A 22,303-nucleotide genomic window follows, 5' to 3' on the forward strand; every position below is an offset into this window, starting at 1 on the left:
TTATAAAAACAGGCATAATATACTGTTCACAATAAAGCATAACAAATACTGGTGTTTGGCTGATTGAAGTTCCTTCTCACAGTCTAACCACTATACCAAGAGCACAGTATTTTGTTTCTGCTCATAGTGATTTCCCACAGGTCATCAGGGCAGTGTGGCAGATGAGACACGGGAGTTTTTTCTTTTTTTGGTTGGTCATGAGGCTTTAACTCTAGACCTTAGCACTGTCCCTCAGCTCTTCTACTCAAGGCTAGTGCTCAACCACTTGAGCTACAGAGCCACTTCTGACTTGGGGAGTTTTTGGCGCTGCTTACGATTAAATGACTCAGACACTGAAAACTAAAGCTCACTTAGCACTCAGTCACCTTCACATTTCCCTTTCTCTAGCACTTCAGCAAAATGGAAAAGCATTTATTATAAACTTTTCTTGCACTTATATGTTTTCCTTCTTTTTTTCTGCCAGTCCCTGGGCTTGAACTCAGGCCTGAGCACTGTCCCAGCTCAAGGTTAGGGGCTCTACTACTTGAGCCATAGCGCCACTTCTGGCTTTTTCTGTTTATGTGGTACTGAGGAATCAACCCAGGGCTTTATGCATACTAGGCAAGTACTCTACCACTAAGCCACATTCCCAGACCTTAAATGTTTTCTAAGAATAAAGATTAATATGGCCAAGCATCAGTAGCTCACACCTGTAATCCTAGCGACTCAGGAGGCTGAGATCTGAGGTTTGTGGTTTGAAGCCAGCCCAGGCAGAAAAGTCCCCATGAGTCTCTGATCTCCAATTAAACCACTCAAAAACTAGAAGTGGCACTGTGACTCAAGTGTTAGAGTACTAGCCTTGAGTACAAACAGGCTCAGGGACAGCACCCAGGCCAAGTTCAAGCCCCACAACCAGACAAAAAGAAAAAAAAAAAAAAAACAGAAGAAAAAACAACTAGAAAGATGATTTAATGCATAAGAGACAGATTTATTTTATTTTTTTTAAATTTTTTTGGGTCCAGTCGTGGGGCCTGAACTCAGGGCCTGGGCGCTGTCCCTCAGCTCTTCAGCTCAAGGCCAGTGCCCTACCACTTGAGCCACAGTGCCACTTCCGGCTTTTTCTTTTTGCTTATGTGGTGCTGAGGAATCGAACCCAGGGCCTCAGGCATGCAAGGCAAGCGCTCTACCACTGAGCCACCTTCCCAGCCCATGAGACAGATTTATTTTAAAAAGACAAAATATCATAGCTCCCCAGGAGGCTCAGATCTGAAGATTGTGGATCAAAGCTAGCTCCGAGCAGTAAAGTCTGGATGACTATTATTTCTAATTAAGTAGTAAAAGCTCAGAAGTAGAACTGTAGTTCAAGTGGTAAAGCACCAATCTTGAGTGAAAAAGCTAAGGGACAGTACCTAGGCACTGTTCCAGTACTGCTTTAAAAAAAAAAAAAAAGGACAAAAGAAAATTACAATGAATCGAGGGCTGAGCAGGAAGCTCAGTGGTAGAGTGCTTGCTTTGCATGTATGAGGTCCTGGGTTCAATTCCTTAGCACCACATAAGCAGAAAAAGCCAGAAGTGACGCTGTGGCTTGAGAGTGCTCACCTTGAGCTGACAAGCTGAGGGACAGCGCCCAGGCCCACAGTTCAGGCCCCACGACTGACCAAAAAAAAAAAAAAAATGAATAAAAAAAATTTTTTTTTGAGGCAGGATCTCACTATACATTCTATATACCCCAGACTGAACTCAAAGATCCTCCTGCTTTAATCTCCTGACTGCTAAGATAAAAGGCAATACCTACTACCTACCTCTGGCTTAAATAAAAGACTTTAATGCAAGGTTTGTAATACTTTAAAAACAAATTTATTCTGGATCTTGTTTTCGGAAGATCTCAGGCTTTAGGGGACAAAAAGAAAACAGGATACCAGAACTTACTAGGTGCACTTTCTTCTTTCCTAAGAGCCTGTAACGCGTTTATCTGCTGAGATACTGTTCTAATCCATTGAGCCAGATTTGGTTGATGTGAAAAATTTAACCTCCTAGAAAAGATTACAGAGAATACTTAGAACTTTACTACTGTTGCTTAGTTTAAGATAGAAAAGAGTTCTTAAATTATCATGAGTATAATATTTTAGACATCTCAAAGATTTGAGAACAGGTCAGAGGAAAGTTACTGAAAAAAACCAAACTAAACAAACAACTGAAACAGAACGTGTGTTAGAGATATACACTGGGGTAGAACACTTGATTGAAAAGCATGAGAGTGAAGGTTCAATCACCAGCAGTGGGGGAAGGGCAATCCAGAACAGATATGAAAAATGACTTTAAAATTTAAAAAAAAATTTTTTTTAACTTTTTTGCCAGTCCTGGGACTTGAACTCAGGGCCTGGGCACTGTCCTTGAGTTCTTCAGCTCAAGTCTAGCACTTTACCTCTTGAGCCACAGCACTACCTTCAGCTCTTTGTTTATGTGGTACTGAGGAATCAAACCCAGGCATGCTAGGCAAGCACTCTACCACTAAGCCACATTTCCAGCCCCTGGCATTTCTTTCAGTTTTGGAATCTACTACAATTTTTTAAATATCACATTTACTACCACATCCAAGATTTATTAACTGCTTATTTGATAAGCTCTTTTATTTTATTTTATTTTTTGTCGGTGGTAGGGCTTGAACTCTGGGCTTGGGCGCTGTCCCTGCGCTCTTCAGCTTGAACTACAGCACCATTTCCAGTTTTCTGGTGTTTTATTGGAGATAAGAGTCTCATGGTCTTTCCTGCCTGGGCTGGCTTTAAACCATGATCCTCAGATCTCAGCCTCCTAAGTAACTAGGATTACAGGTGTGAGCCTCTGGCGCCTGGCTTGATAAGCTCTTAATAAATGCTTTACTATAAATGTTTAGTATAATCCTATGTATTATTGTCCCTATTTTGCAGACGGGGAAACTGAAATTTAGAGCTTAAGGTCATAAGAGGCAAACTTGGCCTTCAAACTCAGTTCTGTCAGATTCCAAAGACTGTTGTTTTTATTTTTTTATTTTTTTTTGGGTCCGGTCGTAGGGCCTGAACTCTGGGCCTGGGCACTGTCCCTCAGCTCTTCAGCTCAAGGCTAGCACTCTACCACTTGAGCCACAGCGCCACTTCCGGTCTTTTTCTTTTTGCTTATGTGGTGCTGAGGAATTGAACCCAGGGCCTCAGGCATGCAAGGCAAGCGCTGTACCACTGAGCCACCTTCCCAGCCCCAAGACTGTTATTTTTATAACTCCTCATTTAGGACTATGCAATAATGCCTCTTAAGAGTAAGACAAAACATACTTAAACTACCAAGTCACAGGTGAAATTCAACCAAAGATAATTTCTCCTTACTTGCTTAATCCTTAATCTAAGAATGACTGGTTTCTTAGTTCAAATTCATTTTATAAAATAGGATTAGGAGCATGAATTTACATCACAATCTAGTCATTCCCTCCCCGACTCCCCCCCCCCCCCCCCAACCATCCTGGAGCATGAACTCAGGGTGTGGGCACTGTCCCTGAGCTTTTCTGTTCTCTAATCCTCTCCACTTCTAGCTTTTTTGCTGGTTAATCGGAGATAAATTATCATGGACTTTTCTGCCTGGGATGGCTTCCAACCATCCTCAGATCTCAGCCTACTGAGTACCTGGGATTATAGGTGTAGCCACTAGTGCCTGGCTTAGTAATATTTTAAGAATACTTGGTGATGGGTGCCAGTGGTTCATGCCTGTAATCCTAGCTACTTAGGAGGCTGAGATCTGAGGATCACAGTTCAAAGCCAGCCCGGGCAGGAAAGGCCATGAGACTGTTATCTTGAATAAACCACCAGAAAACCAGAAGTGGCACTGTGGCTTAAGTGGTAGAGTCCTCGTCTTGAGCTGAAATGCTGAGGGACAATGCTTAGGCCCAGAGTTCAAGCCTCATGACTGACAAAAGAAAAAAAAAAAAGAGAAAAAGAATACTTTGTAAGTAACAGACTTCTAAAACATAATAGAAAACATGAGTTTGGTATGGACTGAATCCAAGAAACCGCACAGAAATCAAGGATTAAAATTTCAATTAGGGGCTGGGATGGTAGCTCAGTGGTAGAGCACTTGCCTTGCATGCCTGAGGCCCTGGGTTCGATTCCTCAGCACCACATAAGCAAAAAGAAAAAAGCCGGAAGTGGTGCTGTGGCTCAAGTGGTAGAGCACTAGCCTTGAGCTGAAGAGCTGAGGGACAGGGCCCAGGCCCAGAGTTCAGGCCCCACAACCGGACCCCCAAAAAAAACAAAAACAAAAACAACAACAAAAAAGATTTCAATTAGTAGAGGCTGAGCTTTCCTGTATTTTGGGGGGCAACAAGAAAAGAAGCAATGATTTCAGAGACTTTCTGATTTTGGAGTACTTGTGCAGACTTTATTGCTGAGCTTCCCCAATCTGAAAATACAAAATCCAAAATGCTTCAAATTTTGAAATTTTATAAGCATCAGCTAGGTACATTTTGGATTTCAGATAAGAGAAGCTGAGCTAGGGTTTGCATGTATTAAAGTAGACAGCACAATTCTAAACTGGAAAGGAAATTAAGGTCTTAATAGTGGATAAGATCAAATTCTTATGTTAAACACGTTCCATAGTCCTATTAACTAAATGTTTCCTAAAATTAGGAAATGGCAGGATTGGTTCATTTTATTTTATTTATTTTTTGGGGGTCTGGTTGTGGGGCCTGAACTCTGGGCCTGGGTGCTGTCCCTCAGCTCTTCAGCTCAAGGCTAGCGCTCTACCACTTCAGCTACAGTGCCACTTCGGCTTTTTTCTTTTTGCTTATATGGTGCTGAGGAATCAAATCCAGGGCCTCAGGCTTGCAAGGCAAGTGCTCTACCTCTGAGCCACCTTCCCAGCCCCAGGATTGGTTCATTTTAAATAATACAATTTTTGTTGTTGTTGTGGTCACTGTCCCTGAGCTCTTGTGCTCAAGGTTAGCACTCCACCATTTTGAGCCACAGTGTCACTTTTGGTTTTCTGTTGGAAACAGACTTTCTTGCCTGGGTTGGCTCGGAACCATGATCCTCAGATCTCAGTCTCCTGAGTAGCTTCGATTAAAGGGTGAGCCATCAGTGACTGGCTACATTTTTTTTTTTTTTTTTAACATTGATTCCTAAAGCATTTCTTGGCCAGTAAATTGCAAATAATTATTATTCAAAGAAAGTTCCCTTTTTTCTTTTTTTTTGCCAGTCCTGGATCTTGAACTCAGGGCCTGGGCACTGTCCCTAAACTTCTACCACTTGAGCTACAGTGCCACTTCCAGCCTTTTCTGTTTATGTGATACAGAGCATGCCTGCTTGGCAAGCACTCTACCTCTAAGCCATAGTCCCAGCCCTCTAAGAACTGCTCTATCTGCCTCTATCTTTGAAATGTATGAAAGAGAGATTGAAAGAAAGAGGCCTACAGATAAAGATAGTTGTTTATCATGAATACCAGAATTTTATTATGTTCTATATTATTTATGGGTGAAAAACAACTATTAAAAATAGGTGTGAAGAGGAAGATTTACCTGTTAAAAATATTCCTTGGAGGAGGCAGCAGAGGAATAACAGTATTACTCAAGCATTCACAAAGGGGACAAAGGAACTCTCCATTCTCTACATCATAGCTTGTGTGCAAGCGTAGTCGTTGTTGCCTTCTCTGTTCTTTAGCTTGAACAGAATCAAAATACCTTCACAATTAGAGAATATGAGGTGTCAAAATCAAGTCAGTGGTTATTTATTCCAACAAGACACAAATTTCAACATTTTAAATTACTTGTTTTCGGGGCTGGGAAGGTGGTTCAGTGGTAGAGTGCTTGCCTTGCATGCCTGAGGCCCTGGGTTCGATTCCTCAGCACCACATAAGCAGAAAAAAAAAAGCCAGAAGTGGCTCAAGTGGTAGAGCGCTAGCCTTGAGCTGAAGAGCTGAGGGACAGTGCCCAGGCCCAGAGTTCAGGCCCCATGACCGGACCTCCCCCCCCCAAAAAAAAATTTCAATTTGGAAGTGGTGCTGTGACTCAAGTAGTAGAGTGCTAGCCTTGAGCTGAAGAGTTGAGGGACAGCACCCAGGCCCAGAGTTCAAGCTCCATGGCCAACAAAAAAAAAAAAAAAAAAAATTCAACTATGAGCCTTCAGATAAGCTTTTCGTGACCACTATGAAGAATATATATTACCTTTGCCAACAATGGGCATGCATAATGTGTCCACAGCTACCTGTGTGTGTTCCGCAAGACAGGTCAGGATGCATGAATAATGGATCATATTTTTCTGCATTATAAAACAAAAAAAAAACCAAGCATTTAATTTCTTATAAAAAATTAAATTAATTTCTTTAAATTTGTGGAATCCTTAATAAGGACTTTTAAACTTGTTACTATATAAGGACTTAAGGACTTGATTATCTGTGGACTTTAGTGTCCACTAGGAGTTCCTGAAGTCAATCCCCAGGAATACCAAAGGTAACAACATATCCAGTCTTTGTCAATGAAATAGTCTACTTCTCTCCATCAGGCACTAAGCTCAAAATAAAAACAGGTAATTGTCATGAGACTGACTTCAACACATTCAAAGCTGGGTTTCAATGCTCTAATTAAAAAAAAAAAAAAGGATGTTTTGGCAGTAAGGGATATGCTCTCTCAAGCAGCTGTCTAATGACACATGACTTGTGTAGAAATAACCATACCTACCATATGACAGACAAAGTGACAATAAAATATCTAGGCTCATGACAGATCAGATTAGAGGCTGGTTAGAAGCTTTCATTCTAGTGCCAATTTTTTTTTATTTTGGTTGGTCGTGGGGCTTAAACTCTGGGCTTGGGCACTGTACCTCAGCTCTTCAGCTCAAGGTGAGCACTTTACTGCTTGAGCCACAACACCACTTCCAGTTTTCTAGTGGTTTTATTGGAGATAAGAGTCTCACAGACTTTCCTTACCCGGGCTGACTTTGAACCATGATCCTCAGATCTCAGCCTCCTGAGTAGCTAGGATTATAGTTGTGAGCCACCGGTGCCCGGCTGGTGCCAATTTTTATAGTAAAAAATTCACTTATTGCCCGGCTGGTGCCAATTTTTATAGTAAAAAATTCACTTATTGTCAGCCAAAGCTTTTTTCTTCAGGAATTAATGAATGAGAAACAACCTTTGACTTGGAACGTTTTGGTTTTTTTTTTTTTTTGGTCGGTCATGAGCCTTGAACTCTGGGCATGGGCGCTGTCCCTCAACTCTTCAGCTCAAGGCAAGTGCTCTACTACTTGAGCCACAGTGCCACTTCTGGTTTTCTGGTGGTTAATTGGAGATAAGAGTCTCACAGACTTTCCTGCCAGGGCTGGCTTTGAACTGTGATCCTAGATCTCAGCCTGCTGAGTAGCTAAGATTACAGGTATAAGCCACCGGTGTCTGGCTTGGAATGTTTTTAAACATCTAGTTTAAATAACTTTTTTTTGGTCAGTCGTGGGGGCGGGAACTCTGGGCTGGGCGCTGTCCCTCAGCTCTTCAGCTCAAAGTGAGCGCTCCACCGCTTGTGCCACAGGCGCCACTTCTGGTTTTCTAGTGGTTAATCGGAGATAAGAGTCTCACGGAGTTTCCTGCCTGGGCTGGCTTTAAAGTGCGATCCTCAGATCTCAGCCTCCTAAGTAGCTAGGATTACAGATATAAGGCACTGGCACGGGGCCTTAAATAACTTTAAGATAAAAATATTAAAAGCTATTATTCATAAATAGGGTACTTCAGTCATACTGTGAAGACTTCTCTTTGAGGGAAAATTCACATCCTCCAAGTGAAAGGTTCTGACTAAAGAGGTGCTTTGGGAATTTCTCAGACAACTTCCTCAGGAAGTTCAACAGGTGTCAACATGGGCACATACAAATGGAAAACAAACTGAAGAGAGGAGGCATACAACTGCGTGACTCAGACTTAGCACCTCAGATGTGGTTCCCTATTAAGTGAACAATTCTTGCTTATGTTCTGACTAAATGTAATACCAACCCTCTGGAATAATTATCAAATAAATAAAATCTCCCTAAGTGACCCAACCACACTAAATGGCAGTCAATAACCTTGTCATGACTTACCCGGATCCTCAATGTTTTTTTTTCTGTTTTTTGATAGTACCGTTGATCTTTGAACAAAGGCTGCCAAAACCATTGCCCTATTTTCCACATTAACTTCTTGCTCCTCTTGACACAATATACAGGTAACAAATTGTCTTTGTTCAGGGACCTGAGTTTGTGCTGGGCCCAATGCTGTAAACGTCATATCTGAAATCATAGGACTGTAATATAAAAGGTTATAAATATAATCAATGAACCTAAGGACTTTCTATATACTCATAACACAATAGTTCGGGAATATACATAGCTCAGTATGCATATAATAGCTCAGGTATTTTTTCTTTTGCCAGTCCTGGGGCTTGAACACAGGGCTTGGGCACTGCCCCTGAAGTTATTTTGCTCAAGGTTAGCACTCTATCACTTGAGCCACAGCGCCACTTCTGGCCTTTTCTGTTTATATGGTACTGAGGAATTGAACTCAGGATTTCATGCATGTTAGGCAAGCATACTCTACTACTAAGCCACATTCCCAAGCCCCATCAGGCATTAAAAAAAAAAAAAATTGAGATTGATTACGTAACTTTCACAAATTGCACAGTATTGTTGGATAGTGATACTTAAAAGACACAAATACATTTTAACCTTCACAAGGCAAATTCTCATTATCATGGTCTATAAAGTTTGTAAACTCTATAAACTTTAATAATACAACTACTTTCTTCTACATCGGTGATAATGTACATTTCTTTCCTTTTGCTTAGTGTAAGCTGCTCCCTCTTTCCTTCTCATTCCCTCCCTCCCATCGCTACCCTTGAATTGCTTAGTTTATTTTCATCAATGTCCAGTGCAGCTAATGGGCCCCTCTGTTGTATTTTTTCCTGTTTCCTTCTGATTCTAGCCCTCCCTAGCTTTCCTCAGATGTGCACATATATATACCATATATGAGGTCAAGAACATAGTCTAGGGACTTTATAGTGGGAGCACAAGAGAAGGTGTAACAATGCTTGACAAGAAAGGTACTCATTGCCTTACTCATGTAACTGTAATCCCTCTGTACAGCATCTTTACAATAAAACAGAATTTTTTTTATCATGTCTGCAATACTCCTGTACATTTGGTTGTACAGCCCTTGCTTTTTTTTTTTTTTTTGGAGGGGGGGTCCGGTTGTGGGGCCTGAACACTGGGCCTGGGCGCTGTCCCTCAGCTCCTCAGCTCAAGGCTAGCGCTCTACCACTTGAGCCACAGCTCCACTTCCGGCTTTTTTCTTTTTGCTTATGTGGTGCTGAGGAATCGAACCCAGGGCCTCATCTATGCAAGGCAAGTGCTCTACCACTGAGCCACCTTCCTAGCCCGGTTTTTTTTTTAATTGTGAAAATACTGTACAGAGGGGTTATAATTACATGGACAAGATAATGAGTACATTTCTTATCAAGCATTTATAGCCTCCTCCTTTGTTTCCCCTTCCCATCCCTTTCCATACAATAAAACAATTAAAAAAAAAAAGAAAAAGAAAAGTATTCTGGGCATATCAACTATTCTAATCTATATGCCATTAAATACACTTCATTTTTATTAAGATAAAAATGAAAATAACACTGAGAAACCAATGCATTTAGAAATGATAGGACAATTAAGTAGAGGTCCTTTGTTTCTTGAGTCCTGTTTACTTTGTCATATCTCCTTGCATTTTGAATTTGACATCCACGTATCAGGGAGACCATGTGCTATGTCTCTCTGCTCTTGGCTTATCTCACTCAAAATGATTTTTTCTAGTTCCACTCATTTCCCTGCAAAGGGCATTTTTAATTGCCTAAAGATTTTCTCATGTGTTAGAACCATTTTCTTTAATCCTCACTACCCATATGCAACTAATGACAGATGCTGAGCTTAAAGCATCTGTTCCTTAAGGAAGGCCAAAAGTCTTTTGTAGAAAATACTACTCATGTGAGGTGTCGATGGCTAACGCCTATGGCTCAAGTGGTAGAGTGCTAGCCTTGAGCCAAGAAAGCTAAGGGACAGCACCTAGGCTCTGAGTTCAAGCCCTAGGACTGGAAAAAAAATTAAAAAATAAATAAAAATGTACCTGTATAGTGGGTACTTGCCAGGTGCTGGTGGCTCAAGCCTGTAATCCTAGCTACTCAGGAAGCTGAGATCTGACAATCGCGGTTGGAAAACAACCTGGGCAAGAAAGTCCATGAGACTCTTACCTCCAATAAACAACACAGAAAAAGCTGGAAGTGGCACTGTGGCTCAAGTGGTAGAGCCCTAGCCTTGAGCCAAAGAAGCTCAGGGACAGTTCCCAGGTCCAGAGTTCAAGCCAGAGGCCTGGCAATTAAGTAGATAAATAAAGTGGGTGCTGGTACTCATGCCTATAATTCTAGCTACTTGGACAGCTGAGTCCTGTCATCATTTGAAGCCAGTCCAGGCAGGAAAAGTCTCATGAGACACTTACCTTCAATTAACCACCAAAAACCTGGTAGTATACCTGTGGCTCAAGTGGTAGAATGTTAATCTTGAACAATAAATGTCAGGAACAGCACCTAGTTCTTGAATTCAAGCCCCAGAAATGACAAAAAAAAAAGAAAAAAAGAAAAAAAGAACCTATAGCCAGGTTGTGATGGATCTCACTTGTAATCCTAGCTACTCTGGAGGCTGAGATCTAAGGATGGCGCTTCAAAGCCAGCCTAGGCATCAAAATCCATAAGACTCTTTATCTTCAATTAACCACCAAAAGTAGAGTTTTGGCTCAAGTGGCTGAGTGTTAGCCTGGTAGACAAAAGCTCAGGGACAGAGCCCAGGCATTGAGTTCAAGCCACAGGATCAGCACACAAAAGCAAAAACACAAACAAAAACAAGAACACCAACTGTAAGGAAAAGAAACTTTGTTCCTGAGATTCAATTACGACTTTGTTTACCTATGATCCAGAACAGCAGAGGTGGAGGCATCAAGTTCTAGTGTCTGCTGGAAGAGCTCTCTGTTCTCATCAATGAAGTGCCGCTGCATCTCAGACATCTGGGCCATAACCTTTTCTCTGCGCAGCCTTGCAATCTCAGCCTTTCTCTTCCGCTCAGCTTTGTCTTTGTCTCTGGAACTCTGAAATTATGCTTCATTCAATTAGACCATTATATACTACATGCACATTTTTTTTCCAAAGTAAAAACAATTATAAATATTAACTGAAACTATTCTATCATATTAAATTTTAAGAATCTTACCTTGTTAATACAGATTAAGATTAATAAATAGTAGAACATTAAAAAAACCTGGAATTTCAAATGTATGAGAATATCCACTGATAACTTATTACAAATAAGTGAATTTGTACTGCACTTGCTGTGTTTTTTTCAGTACTATTATACTTATACCTCTTCCATTATGGTTCCTTCTGTATCTGCCATAGGACTGGTGGATGAATTCTCCCTTATCTTCTTAATAGTATTGTACATCTACAAGGAAAAAAGTATCAATTATCCCAAAGCTATGCAACTTTATCATGACATACTATTTATTTCAATAAACAGTAAATAAATAGAACAATGTCACCAGGTGCCGGTGGCTCACGCCTGTAATCTTAGCTACTCAGGAGGCTGAGATCTGAGGATCGTGGTTCAAAGCTAGCCCGGGCAAGGAAAGTCCATAAGACTCTTATCTCCAATTAACCACTAGAAAACCAGAAGTGGCACTATGGCTCAAGTGGTAGAGTGCTCACCTTGAGCTGAAGAGTGCAGGGACAATGCCCATGCCGAGTTCAAGCCCCACGACCAACCAAAAAAAAAAAAAAAAAAAAGAACAATGTGGGAAGTGTTACCTTTAGTATCCACCTAATCATGTCTTTGTGGACCTCCAGATAGGGAGCGTTCTGCAATGTCTCCAGCATAGCCAGTATGCTAGGTGAATTGTTTGGTGCTACCCCAGGCTCTAAAGCAGAGAAAAAAAAAGCACAAAACTGCAGCTAGCACATCCCAGTTCTTATTCCCATAAGAGAAAACTGTATTTTCACTGTACTTAGTCATTTAGGAAGTAATATCACTGAATAAAGTGACTAAAATAATCCTTTTAACCTGAATTCATATAGTCCTACCATAACATATTAATTTATAAATAACCTGAAAAAATGGCAGATTGCTGATGTGGGCTGGGAAAACACATCTTTTGGGCCAGAAAAGAATGGCTTTGTGAAGGGACATGGAAACTTAACTGGACTGCCAGTGACCAAAAAGGGTAAAATAGGAGCAGCAAAACAAATACAACAGGCAAGATGTGGTAGCATATGCCTAATTCCAGGCACTTAGGAGATGTAAATAGGAGGACCATAGTTTGAGGCCAACATGAGTAGCACACATCTACTCGAAAGTGAGGTCTTGGCCCAAGAAGGAAGACTTGTGTAAGGCCCTGGCTTTAATCACCAGTACCACTAAAGAAAAAACAAAAACAATAAAAAAAAAAAAAAAACAAATAAAACACCGTAAAAAGTAGAATTTTGGCAAAAAGTAGAAATCTGGCCAGGTGCCAGTGGCTCATGCCTGTAATCCTAGCTACTCAGGAGGATGAAATCTGAGGATCCTGGTTCAAAGTCAGCCTGGGCAGGAAAGACCATGAGACTTATCTCCAATTAACCACCAGAAAACTAGAAGTAGTGCTGTGGCTCAAGTGGTAGAGCACTAGCCTTGAGCTGAAGAGCTGAGGAACAGTGCCCAGGTCCAGAGTTCAAGCTCTATGACCAACCAAAAAAAAAAAAAAAAAGTGTGCATCTTAAGTATGCATAGAACCTATTTTTATATCAGGACCTAATAAAGTACCTTTAATACACAGATGAATAAATATAGCCACAAATGCTAACATTCAATAGTACCCATTTAGAACTTCTCCAGTAACAGGGGTTACAGATATATTATTGTATGTTTTGTTTAGTACAAAGTGTACAATACATACTTGCAATCTTCTGAGTGAAGGTAAATGTTACCACATGCTCTTCTATGACATTCTCTAAGTGCTGCTTTTCTTCTTGTAGGGCCATCCCAATCAAGTGTAATACCTCAAATAAAATGTTTTTTTTTTTAATTTTTTTTGTAAAAAATAAATCTTACAAAATATCAAAAGAACTCACTATCATAAAAACAGAAAGTTTAAATTTAATAAAAACTATTCTAAGTCCTAACTTTTATTAAACTAAATGATGGAGGTTCATAGTCTAATAAAGAACAGTTAGTAGTCAGGGTGCTGGTGGTTCATGCCTATATTTCTTGCTACTTAGGAGACTGAGATGAGGATCAAGATTCAAAGCCCGCCTGAGCAGGAAAGTCAATGAGACTCTTATCTCCAATAAACTACCAAAAGAGTGGAACTGTGATTCAAGTGGCAGAGCAAGCCTTGAGCAAAAAGAAGCTCAGGGAGTACACAGGCCCTCAGTTCAAGCCCTAGGACTGGCACAAAAAAAAAAAAAAAAAATCAGCATGAAATGTCAAGTGCAAATACTTAGGATAGTTATCACCAGGTGTGATAACTAGGCAATTCCTACATTTCATTATTTTCAGTTTTATTTCATCCCTACATTGCAGCCTTGAAAAAAAATCATCTAATAATCAGTGGCCAAGTTATAACCTCTTAAGGCATCTCTCAGTACTAAACTAGGCCTTAATTATCTGAGATTGAAATATATTTCCTCTAATGCCAATTTGCTTTTAGTTTTGTTGTTTTTTTTTTGGGGGGGGGGGGAGGGGGATTCGGTGGTGGGGCCTGAACTCTGGGCCTGGGCGCTGTCCCTCAGCTCTTCAGCTCAAGGGCTAGCACTCTACCATTTGAGCCACAGTGCCACTTCCGGCTTTTTTCTTTTTGCTTATGTGGTGCTGAGGAATCGAACCCAGGGCCTCATGCATGCAAGGCAAGTGCTCTACCTTCTCAGGTAGAGCCACCTGAGCCACCTTCCCAGCCCTGCTTGTAGTTTTAAAATATATCTCACAAAAAGTTCCTAGAAACTTCTTAGAAAACATGTAACTACACTGGGCTATTTGCATTTTTATTGCTTTTATCCTGCTTCCAAGTTTTGAAGGTGATAGTGAGTGGTGTCTCTGTATCTTTTCTTCCATATATGGCAACTAGTTAGCTGTCAGAGACTAGACAAACTAGGTTAGCCAGAACAAAATAAACATATGTACAAGATAAACACTGTTCACTTTCCCTCAATATATCACTGCCCACAAGTGGTTTCTCACATAGCACTAAGTCTCCAAGGTACCACAGCACAACTTAAATACATTCACAAATGGGAGGGGTGTATACATACACCTTACCCAATGAAATACTTAAACCTGCTGAGACAATCCAAAGAATGGAAGCTGTGGAGGAAGGCTTGCCTTCATTTGAATCCTTGGCTTTACTGCTTTCAAGCTATATGCTTGCAGGGAACCCCTCTGAGACGAAGTCATCATCTTTAACCTAGAAATAAACCACTTCCCTCTAGAGTTCTGAGAGTTACAAATACTGTGCCTGGCAGTCAGTAAGGCACAGAGTAGGCATCCTATTAGCTGCACAGGTATTATGTCAACTTTCATGCTACGTTGTAACAGGAATGTTACATGAACTTCATTGAAACTTGGATGTCTCACCTCTAAAATGGAAGAGTTAATATATATCCATGGCGTATTTTGTCAATTCAATGAGATGATGTAGGAAAGACTTACATTAAAGTTATAAGTAATATTTAAATGAGGTTCAAACTTACTACTTTTTTGTCATAGGAACTTAGCAGTCCAAGTTTCATTTGTTCACTTTTTTTTCTTCTTTTTGTGCTGGTCTTGGAGCTTGAACTTTGAGCCTCGGTGCTATCCCTGAGATTTTTGGGCTCAGGGCTGGCACTCTACCACTTGAGCCACAGCTCCACTGCCAGCTTTTTTTTGATGGCTATTGGTGATGAGTCTCATAGGCTTTACTGCCTGTGCTGGCTTTGAACTATGATTCTCAGACCTCAACTTCCTGAATAGCTAGGATTACAAGTGTGAGCTACTAGCATCTGGCTCATTTGTTTGATTTTAAGATCTGGATAGGGATGAACTCAAGATTCTTTTTGAGACAATTAAGGGAGAAACCCAAGTGAACACATTGGCTAACATATCATGCCGATTTCTGAGTACTATCTATGCAAAGGCCAAGACCATTGATGGGGATATACACTGGTCAATGGGATGAAGGTAATCATAATGTGGTATAATAAATCTGCTAGGCACACACTTTCACTGATAGACACCAAAAGAATAACAACATAGTGTATTATGAATTGATAAAGTAGATTGGAGTCCTAATGTTTCTATGTATAGAAGTTTTATCTTTGTATCAAAATATTTTGTTTTTTTTAATGAAAACCACTGAAATATAAATAGGAAGTTGCGTCCAACTCACCCTTTGCAGCATAGATTCAGACCAGGCACAGCCATTATGTTCTACAGCCCACTGTAGGATGGTTCCCATAATGTACAACATGACATCTGACTGCAAAATGTTAACCAGACTTGCAAACAGAGGGCAGAACGGAGGCAGGACTGGAGGTGGAAGTGCTAGGAAAGAGAGTTATTTTGCTCTTTACAAAACACCTTTAAATAAACTCCCCTGCTCCATACTTCTGAGGCTTGCCATTCAGAGTATTCATTCACATAGACTGTAAGAAGTCTTTAGCACTCAAGGCCAGTCAAGTGCATAAACAGCTGCACAGTACAGCAGCAGTACAAAGGAAAATCTTTGTTTTCCCTAGAAATGTCTCAAGATCGGAGATAAAACCATTAATCCCAGGGTGAGTCAGAACAAGTGGTCTTTATATTAATAAAAAAAATGTTCACCTGGAAACTTCTATTTATCTCACCAGAGACAACCATCGTGATAAATAGAAAACAATGCATGGCAAGGTCAAAGAAACTCAAATGAGATTTTTAGAAAGATAAGAATCAAAAGTACCTGTATCTTCCCTATTTTGCTTTTTCAGTTTCCGTTGAGCTTCTTCTGCCTAATTAAAAAAAGAAAGTCATTTAAACAAAAATTATAATACAAAACAGTATCTCATAGTGACATAAATCAATTTCTGCTCTATTACTTTTTTTTTTTTTTTTGCAGGTCCTGGAGCTTGAACTCAGGGGGCCTGGTTGAGCCTCTCTGTGCTCAAGGCTAGCACTCTACCACTTGAGCCACAGCACCACTTCCAGCCTATTCTGTTTATGTGGTACTGAGGAATCGAACCCAGGGCTTCACGTATGCTAGGCAAGAACTCTACCACTAAGCCACATTGCCAGCCGCTCCATTACTTTTTGATTTTAGAAAATTTTTACCTTTAGTGTTGTGGTCTCCCTAAATCCATATATCACCCTTAATTTTTTTTCCCCACTAGATTTTCAAATGAGTTCTTTGTTGCTTTAAAATTCAATGAAAATATTGGGGCTGGGAGTTGGCTCAGTGGTAGAGCGCTTGCCTTGCATGCATGAGGCTCTGGGTTCGATTCCTCAGCACCACATAAGCAGAAAAAAAAGCCGGAAGTGGCGCTGTGGCTCAAGTGGTAGAGCGCTAGCCTTGAGTTTGAAGAGCTGAGGGACAGCACCCAGGCCCAGAGTTCAGGCCCCACGACTGGACCAAAATAAATAAATAAATAAATAAAAATAAAGTTCAATGAAAATATATACAAACTAAAACCAAAAAATTAAGTTTGGATTCTTTGACATGCATCAAAACTAAATAAATAGAAGTTCCATGCCTAACACCATTCATTGAAAATATATTTTAAAAACCAATAAAAGACAAAATTTAACTATCTAATAATGATTAGCAAAACAGCATAAATCCTTGTGGAAAAGTATGTTAAACAGTAACAGTTCTGAAATGTGTAGAAAACAGAAAAATTATTATAGTACAGGTCAAAAATTGTTTTTTTATTTTTTGGGTCCGGTCATGGGGCCTGAACTCTGAGCCTAGGCGCTGTTCCTCAGCTCTTCAGCTCAAGGCTAGCGCTCTACCACTTGAGCCACAGCGCCACCTCCGGCTTTTTTCTTTTTGCTTATGTGGTGCTGAGGAATTGAACCCAGGGCCTCAGGCACGCAAGGCAAGTGCTCTACCACTGAGTCATCTTCCCATCCCTCAAAAATTGGTTTTTAAAAGACAACATTTTATATACATATTGCATATAAATAGACATGAATATATAATTACATAGATCATAACTATTTGTACATAAAACATTGTGTGGGAGATCTAAACAGTGGTTTTCTAAGGAATTTGTACTTTCTTTTGTGTTTATTATCTTTTAAAAAAATTTTTCAATCTGTAAAATTCAGTTAAAGTTTTCAAGGAAAAACAAATCCAATCATTTCCCACTACATTTAATTTTTGCAATTACCTTAGATTGCTCTGCCCTTGAAAAGTGATAAAAATACAAGTTGAACTCTCTGGCACATTCTGGTTTCAGCTCATACATGCCTCGTCCTGTTAATCCAGGTTTCCTAAGAAAAAAAGGCCTTTACGATTAAAGTCACAAACGCATGAGAATCTTAGATGTTAGAACAGCAAAAGTTGTTCTCATATACTGCTGGTAGATGCTAAGTTGAAACTATTTTCTTTCTTTTTTAGGTCCAAGACCAAGACTCAAACTCAGTACTTCTTACTTTCACTCATGGCTAGTGCCATGCCTCCAACCACTGAAACTATTTTCTGTGGTTAACTTGGCACTACAATCCAAAGCTTTCTGTGATCCTTTTAATCTAGCATGTCTAGTTTGGGTGTATTCTACCTAAATGAATGGAATAGACATGTAACTCCAACAATTAAAAGCCTAAGAGGTAACACAGATTACATCTCCAAGCATCAAAACACAAGTAATGCTAATTTCACTATTTTGAGACTTGAAGATGTTTGCAGTAAGTTTTATTTTTATGTAGAAAAGACAGAAACAATACTGAGTTTTAAAGAATCTTCATATAGAGCATAAAAAGAAACCAAATACTACAGAAAAATATTCTAAAACATTCTAAATACTTTAAAACATTGTGTCAATAGTTATGCAAAAAACACCAAAAAGTCCAATAGCAAGTGTGTTTGTTTAGTTTATCAGGAAGGACCAGAGATACCTAACACATAAAAACGCTATGGAGAGCTAGATGTCAGTGGCTCATGCCTGTAATCCTAGCTACTCAGGAAGCTGAACTCTCAGGATCATGATTCAAAGCTAGCCCAGGAAGCAGATTCCATGAGACTCTATAACTCTGATTAACCACCAAAAAAACCAGAAGTGGAGTTGTGGTTTAAGCAGTAGAGTGCTAGTCTTGAGCAAAAAAGCTCAGGACAGCACCCAGGCCCTGAGTTCAAGCCTCAGGAGCAGTGCTCATGCTATGGAGCATAAGACAGGTCAAACAGTTGTACTGACCACTGTCAACAAGCATATAACAAGATGCTCAGCCTCACTGGTAGGTAGACTCATTCAAATAAACTGATATTATATTTTTGTTGCCCGTCAGCATATAAAGCTGGAGGAGTAGCTCAGTGGTAGAGCTCATGGTAAGACATTGAATTCAATCACCAACATCAATCACCCTCTCCCTCAGGGGAAAAAAAAAAGTGTGTCTATATTAAAGCACTGGCAAAGTAGCAGAGGGTAAACTGATGTCAGTTTCAAGATACAAATCAAAACCTAACATATGCTTTCCTTTTGACCTAGCAAGTTCCCAAAGAAACATTTTCTTTTTTTTGGGGGGGGGGTCCGGTCGTGGGGCCTGAACTTTGGGCCTGGGCGCTGTCCCTCAGCTCTTCAGCTCAAGGCTAGCGCTCTACCACTTGAGCCACAGCGCCACTTCCGGCTTTTTTTCTTTTTGCTTATGTGGTGCTGAGGAATCGAACCCAGGGCCTCAGGCATGCAAGGCAAGCGCTCTACCACTGAGTCACCTTCCCAGCCCCCAAAGAAACATTTTCATACCAACATAAGCCCAGTGGTATTCAATTCCTGTTGTTGATAATGGGGAAAACCTGCCAAGTGCAGTGGCCATCAACAGTGAGAGGTTCAATCTATTAAAGTACAACTATAAAGAAGTAAAGGGTGAAGTCGACCAATGCAGACCAACAAGTAAAACAAACCCAATACCCCCAAGACCACAAATATGGGAACACCCCACTAAAGTTTACTTGGGTGGAGCTCACTGATAAAGTGCTTGCCCAGTGTGCTTGCCCTGAGTTTTGATGTCTAGCCCCACAAAAAAGGGGGAAAAATCCAGAGAGGGAAAATAAACACAACCCCATTTTCGTTAAAGTATATATCTTCCTACCCCCTTATAAGTGTATAGATAAGTTATAGAAATAATTTAGAATAATTATCTAAATGTAGTAGAACTCACCTGAGTGGTTGGATTATGGTGAGACTTTTTTCTTCCTACCTTTCTGCTTTTTCTCTAAAAGCATGTACCATCTTTCCTTCCTTCCTTCCTTCCTTCCTTATTTCTTTATTAGTTATTTTGCATGTACTATCTTTATAATCAATAAAAGTAAAGACACTGTAGTTGGATGGGAGCAAGGAAAAAGCAGGATTAAGAAACTGCTTGAACAACGTTAAGCTAGCTTACTGGTTGGGGGAAACAGAATAATGAAGGCAGCAGTCAGAGGCCATCTCACTTAGGTTGTCTCATTCAAATGGACACAAATTTTTTGGGTGGTACTGGGGTTTGAATTTGGCTTTGCCATTGCTGGACAGATGATCTTTCACCATGCCTCTAGCACTTTTTGACTTAGGTCACTTCAAATAGGATCTTATGATTGTACCTGGGGCTGGCCTCAGACTGTGATCCTCCTGCCTCCACCTCCCACAAAGCTTTCTGTGAGCCCTGAGATTACAGACATATACCATCACATCTGGATCATTTGTTGAGAAAGGGTCTTGCTCACTTTTGCCCGAGCTAGCCTCAAACCCTGGTCCTCCTATATCTAGCTTAGATTATAGATGTGTGCCACCATGCCTGGCCCCAAAGAAAGCAACTTTAATACAAAGCAGGTTTAATACTTAAATCACTGCTTTAAATTAATTACAATAATTGAAACCATGAAGTATGAACACCTATTGTGAATGCTATGATAACCCTCATAATGCAACTGTGTGGTGAAACGAAGGGTTAGATCCTAAGACTAAAAATGTCAATAAGAAATCTAGTTTTGAATTCTAAGTTGAAAATGCCAGTGAAAGCAACATATTCATTCTCAGCTCATCAATCAAAAAAAAACAAACAATTGAAAAAAATAAACAGAAGAAACAACTATTAAAACACCACAAAACTACAAGTAACAGGAAGCAAACTCACCTAAAATGTGCAACTGCTTCAATTACACTCTCCATGCCAGTTTCCTTGTTCTCCTAGAGTAGAAACGAGCTCAGGTTAACAACAGAAGTACTAGCTAGCACTGGCACATGGTATCCCACCCCAATAACGCTAACAGCCACTCTGTGAACACAGGTTACTATCCACTTCCTAGAATGAGGGCTCCTCAGTATAATTCAGCAGGAGACTGATTTGTTAAGCGTCCATTCTTCATCCCAAATCAATACTTTAAAAAAATCACCACCATACTAAACACTAAACACAATGAAAACACAAAATATAAAAACAAATTTTTTTTTTTGGTTGGTCATGGGGCTTGAACTTGCCTTGGGCGCTGTCCCAGTGCTCTTCAGCTCAAGGAGAGCACTCTACTGCTTGAGCCACAGCACCACTTCCAGTTTTCTAGTGGTTTATTGGGGGATGATGGGATGGGAAGGGGAAACAAAGGAGGAGGCTACAATGCTTGATAAGAAATGTACTCATTGGGGCTGGGAAGGTGGCTCAGTGGTAGAGCGCTTGCCTTGCATGCATGGGGCTCTGAGTTCGATTCCTCAGCACCACATAAGCAAAAAGAAAAAAGCCGGAAGTGGCGCTGTGGCTCTAATGGTAGAGTGCTAGCCTTGAGCTGAAGAGCTGAGGGACAGTGCCCAGGCCCAGAGTTCAGGCCCCACAACCGGACCCAAAAACAAAAAACAAACAAACAAACAGAAGAAATGTACTCATTATCTTGCCCATGTAATTGCAACCCCTCTTTACAGTATTTTCACAATTAAAAAAAGAGTCTCACGGACTTTCCTGCTTAGGCTGGCTTTGAACTGTGATCCTCAGATCTCAGCCTCCTGAGTAGCTAGGATTACAGGCCTGAGCCACCAGCGCCCAGCTTTTTAAAGCAAAAAATTTTTTTTTGTATATTCTTTCCTGTATTTGACTGAAATTTCCATTTATTGTTACTTCATATTTTTTTTTTTGGGTCCGGTCATGGGGCCTGAACTCTGGGCCTGGGCGCTATCCTTCAGCTCAAGGCTAGCACTCTACCACTTGAGCCAAAGCGCCACTTCCGGCTTTTTTCTTTTTGCTTATGTGGTGCTGAGGAATTGAACCCTGGGCCTCAGGCATGCAAGGCAAGCACTCTACCACTGAGCCACCTTCCCAGCCCGTTACTTCATTTTTTATAAAAACAATTTATATAAAATAGTTACAACATTTGTGAAAAAGTCATGGTAATTTCTTTTTTATCAGTAAAAAAGCACTTCCAAGATGTGAACAGAAAGTATTATTAATGAATTCTCTGGTCAAATGTTTAGGAAATACAGTTGCTATCATGGTACAAAAGGCACACACCACCTTAAAAATGCTGTTTTAAATTTGATTCTTCTTTAAATTTAGGTTAAGCAATAACTGCTTCTTTATGTAACAATTCACAATTCATCTTCTGAATTAAAAACTACAAAAAGAGGGGCTGGGAAGGTGGCTCAGTGGCAGAGTACTTGCCTTGCATGCATGAGGTCCTGAGTTCAATTCCTCAGCACCACATAAGCAGAAAAAGCTGGAAGTGGAGCTGTGGCTCAAGTGGTAGAGCGCTAGCCTTGAGCTGAAGAGCTGAGGGACAGCGCCCAGGCCCACAGTTCAGGCCCCACGTCCAGCAAAAAAAAAAAAAAAAAACTGCAAAAAGAGTGTGTTGGAACATTCCCTTAATCCGATGTCTTCAAGAGGCAGATATCAGGAGGATTGTAGAATAAGGCCAACTGGGACAAAACAAGTTAGTGAGAAATCATCTAAAAAAACAAGCAGTAAGCCAGGCACTGGTGGCTCATGCCTGTAATTCTAGCTACTCAGGAGGTTGAGATCTGAGGATGGAGTTTCAAAGCCAGCCTGGGCAGGAAAGTCCATGAGACTCTTATCTCTAATTAACCATCAGAAAACTGGAAGTGGTGCTGTGG

General features: G+C 40.4%; 1 protein-coding gene across 2 annotated transcripts in view; it reads right to left on the bottom strand.

Moving 5' to 3' along the window:
* Positions 1-22,303, bottom strand: part of Ubr2 (ubiquitin protein ligase E3 component n-recognin 2) — a 100,298-nt gene that overhangs the window by 25,843 nt on the left and 52,152 nt on the right. For both annotated transcript variants that reach the window (XM_042671847.1, XM_042671848.1), the window contains exons 22-33: positions 20,346-20,398; positions 17,408-17,510; positions 15,982-16,030; positions 15,433-15,587; positions 12,970-13,072; positions 11,846-11,955; positions 11,403-11,483; positions 10,952-11,130; positions 8,058-8,257; positions 6,161-6,254; positions 5,516-5,677; positions 1,909-2,012 (exon numbers count right to left, since the gene is read on the bottom strand). In XM_042671847.1, the coding sequence (XP_042527781.1) occupies positions 1,909-2,012; positions 5,516-5,677; positions 6,161-6,254; positions 8,058-8,257; positions 10,952-11,130; positions 11,403-11,483; positions 11,846-11,955; positions 12,970-13,072; positions 15,433-15,587; positions 15,982-16,030; positions 17,408-17,510; positions 20,346-20,398 (1,393 nt within the window). The remainder of the gene's footprint in view (positions 1-1,908; positions 2,013-5,515; positions 5,678-6,160; positions 6,255-8,057; positions 8,258-10,951; positions 11,131-11,402; positions 11,484-11,845; positions 11,956-12,969; positions 13,073-15,432; positions 15,588-15,981; positions 16,031-17,407; positions 17,511-20,345; positions 20,399-22,303) is intronic.

This window comes from Dipodomys spectabilis, unplaced genomic scaffold (assembly GCF_019054845.1).
Source record: "Dipodomys spectabilis isolate Male_0828 unplaced genomic scaffold, ASM1905484v1 ptg000669l, whole genome shotgun sequence".
Lineage (NCBI taxonomy): Eukaryota > Metazoa > Chordata > Mammalia > Rodentia > Heteromyidae > Dipodomys > Dipodomys spectabilis.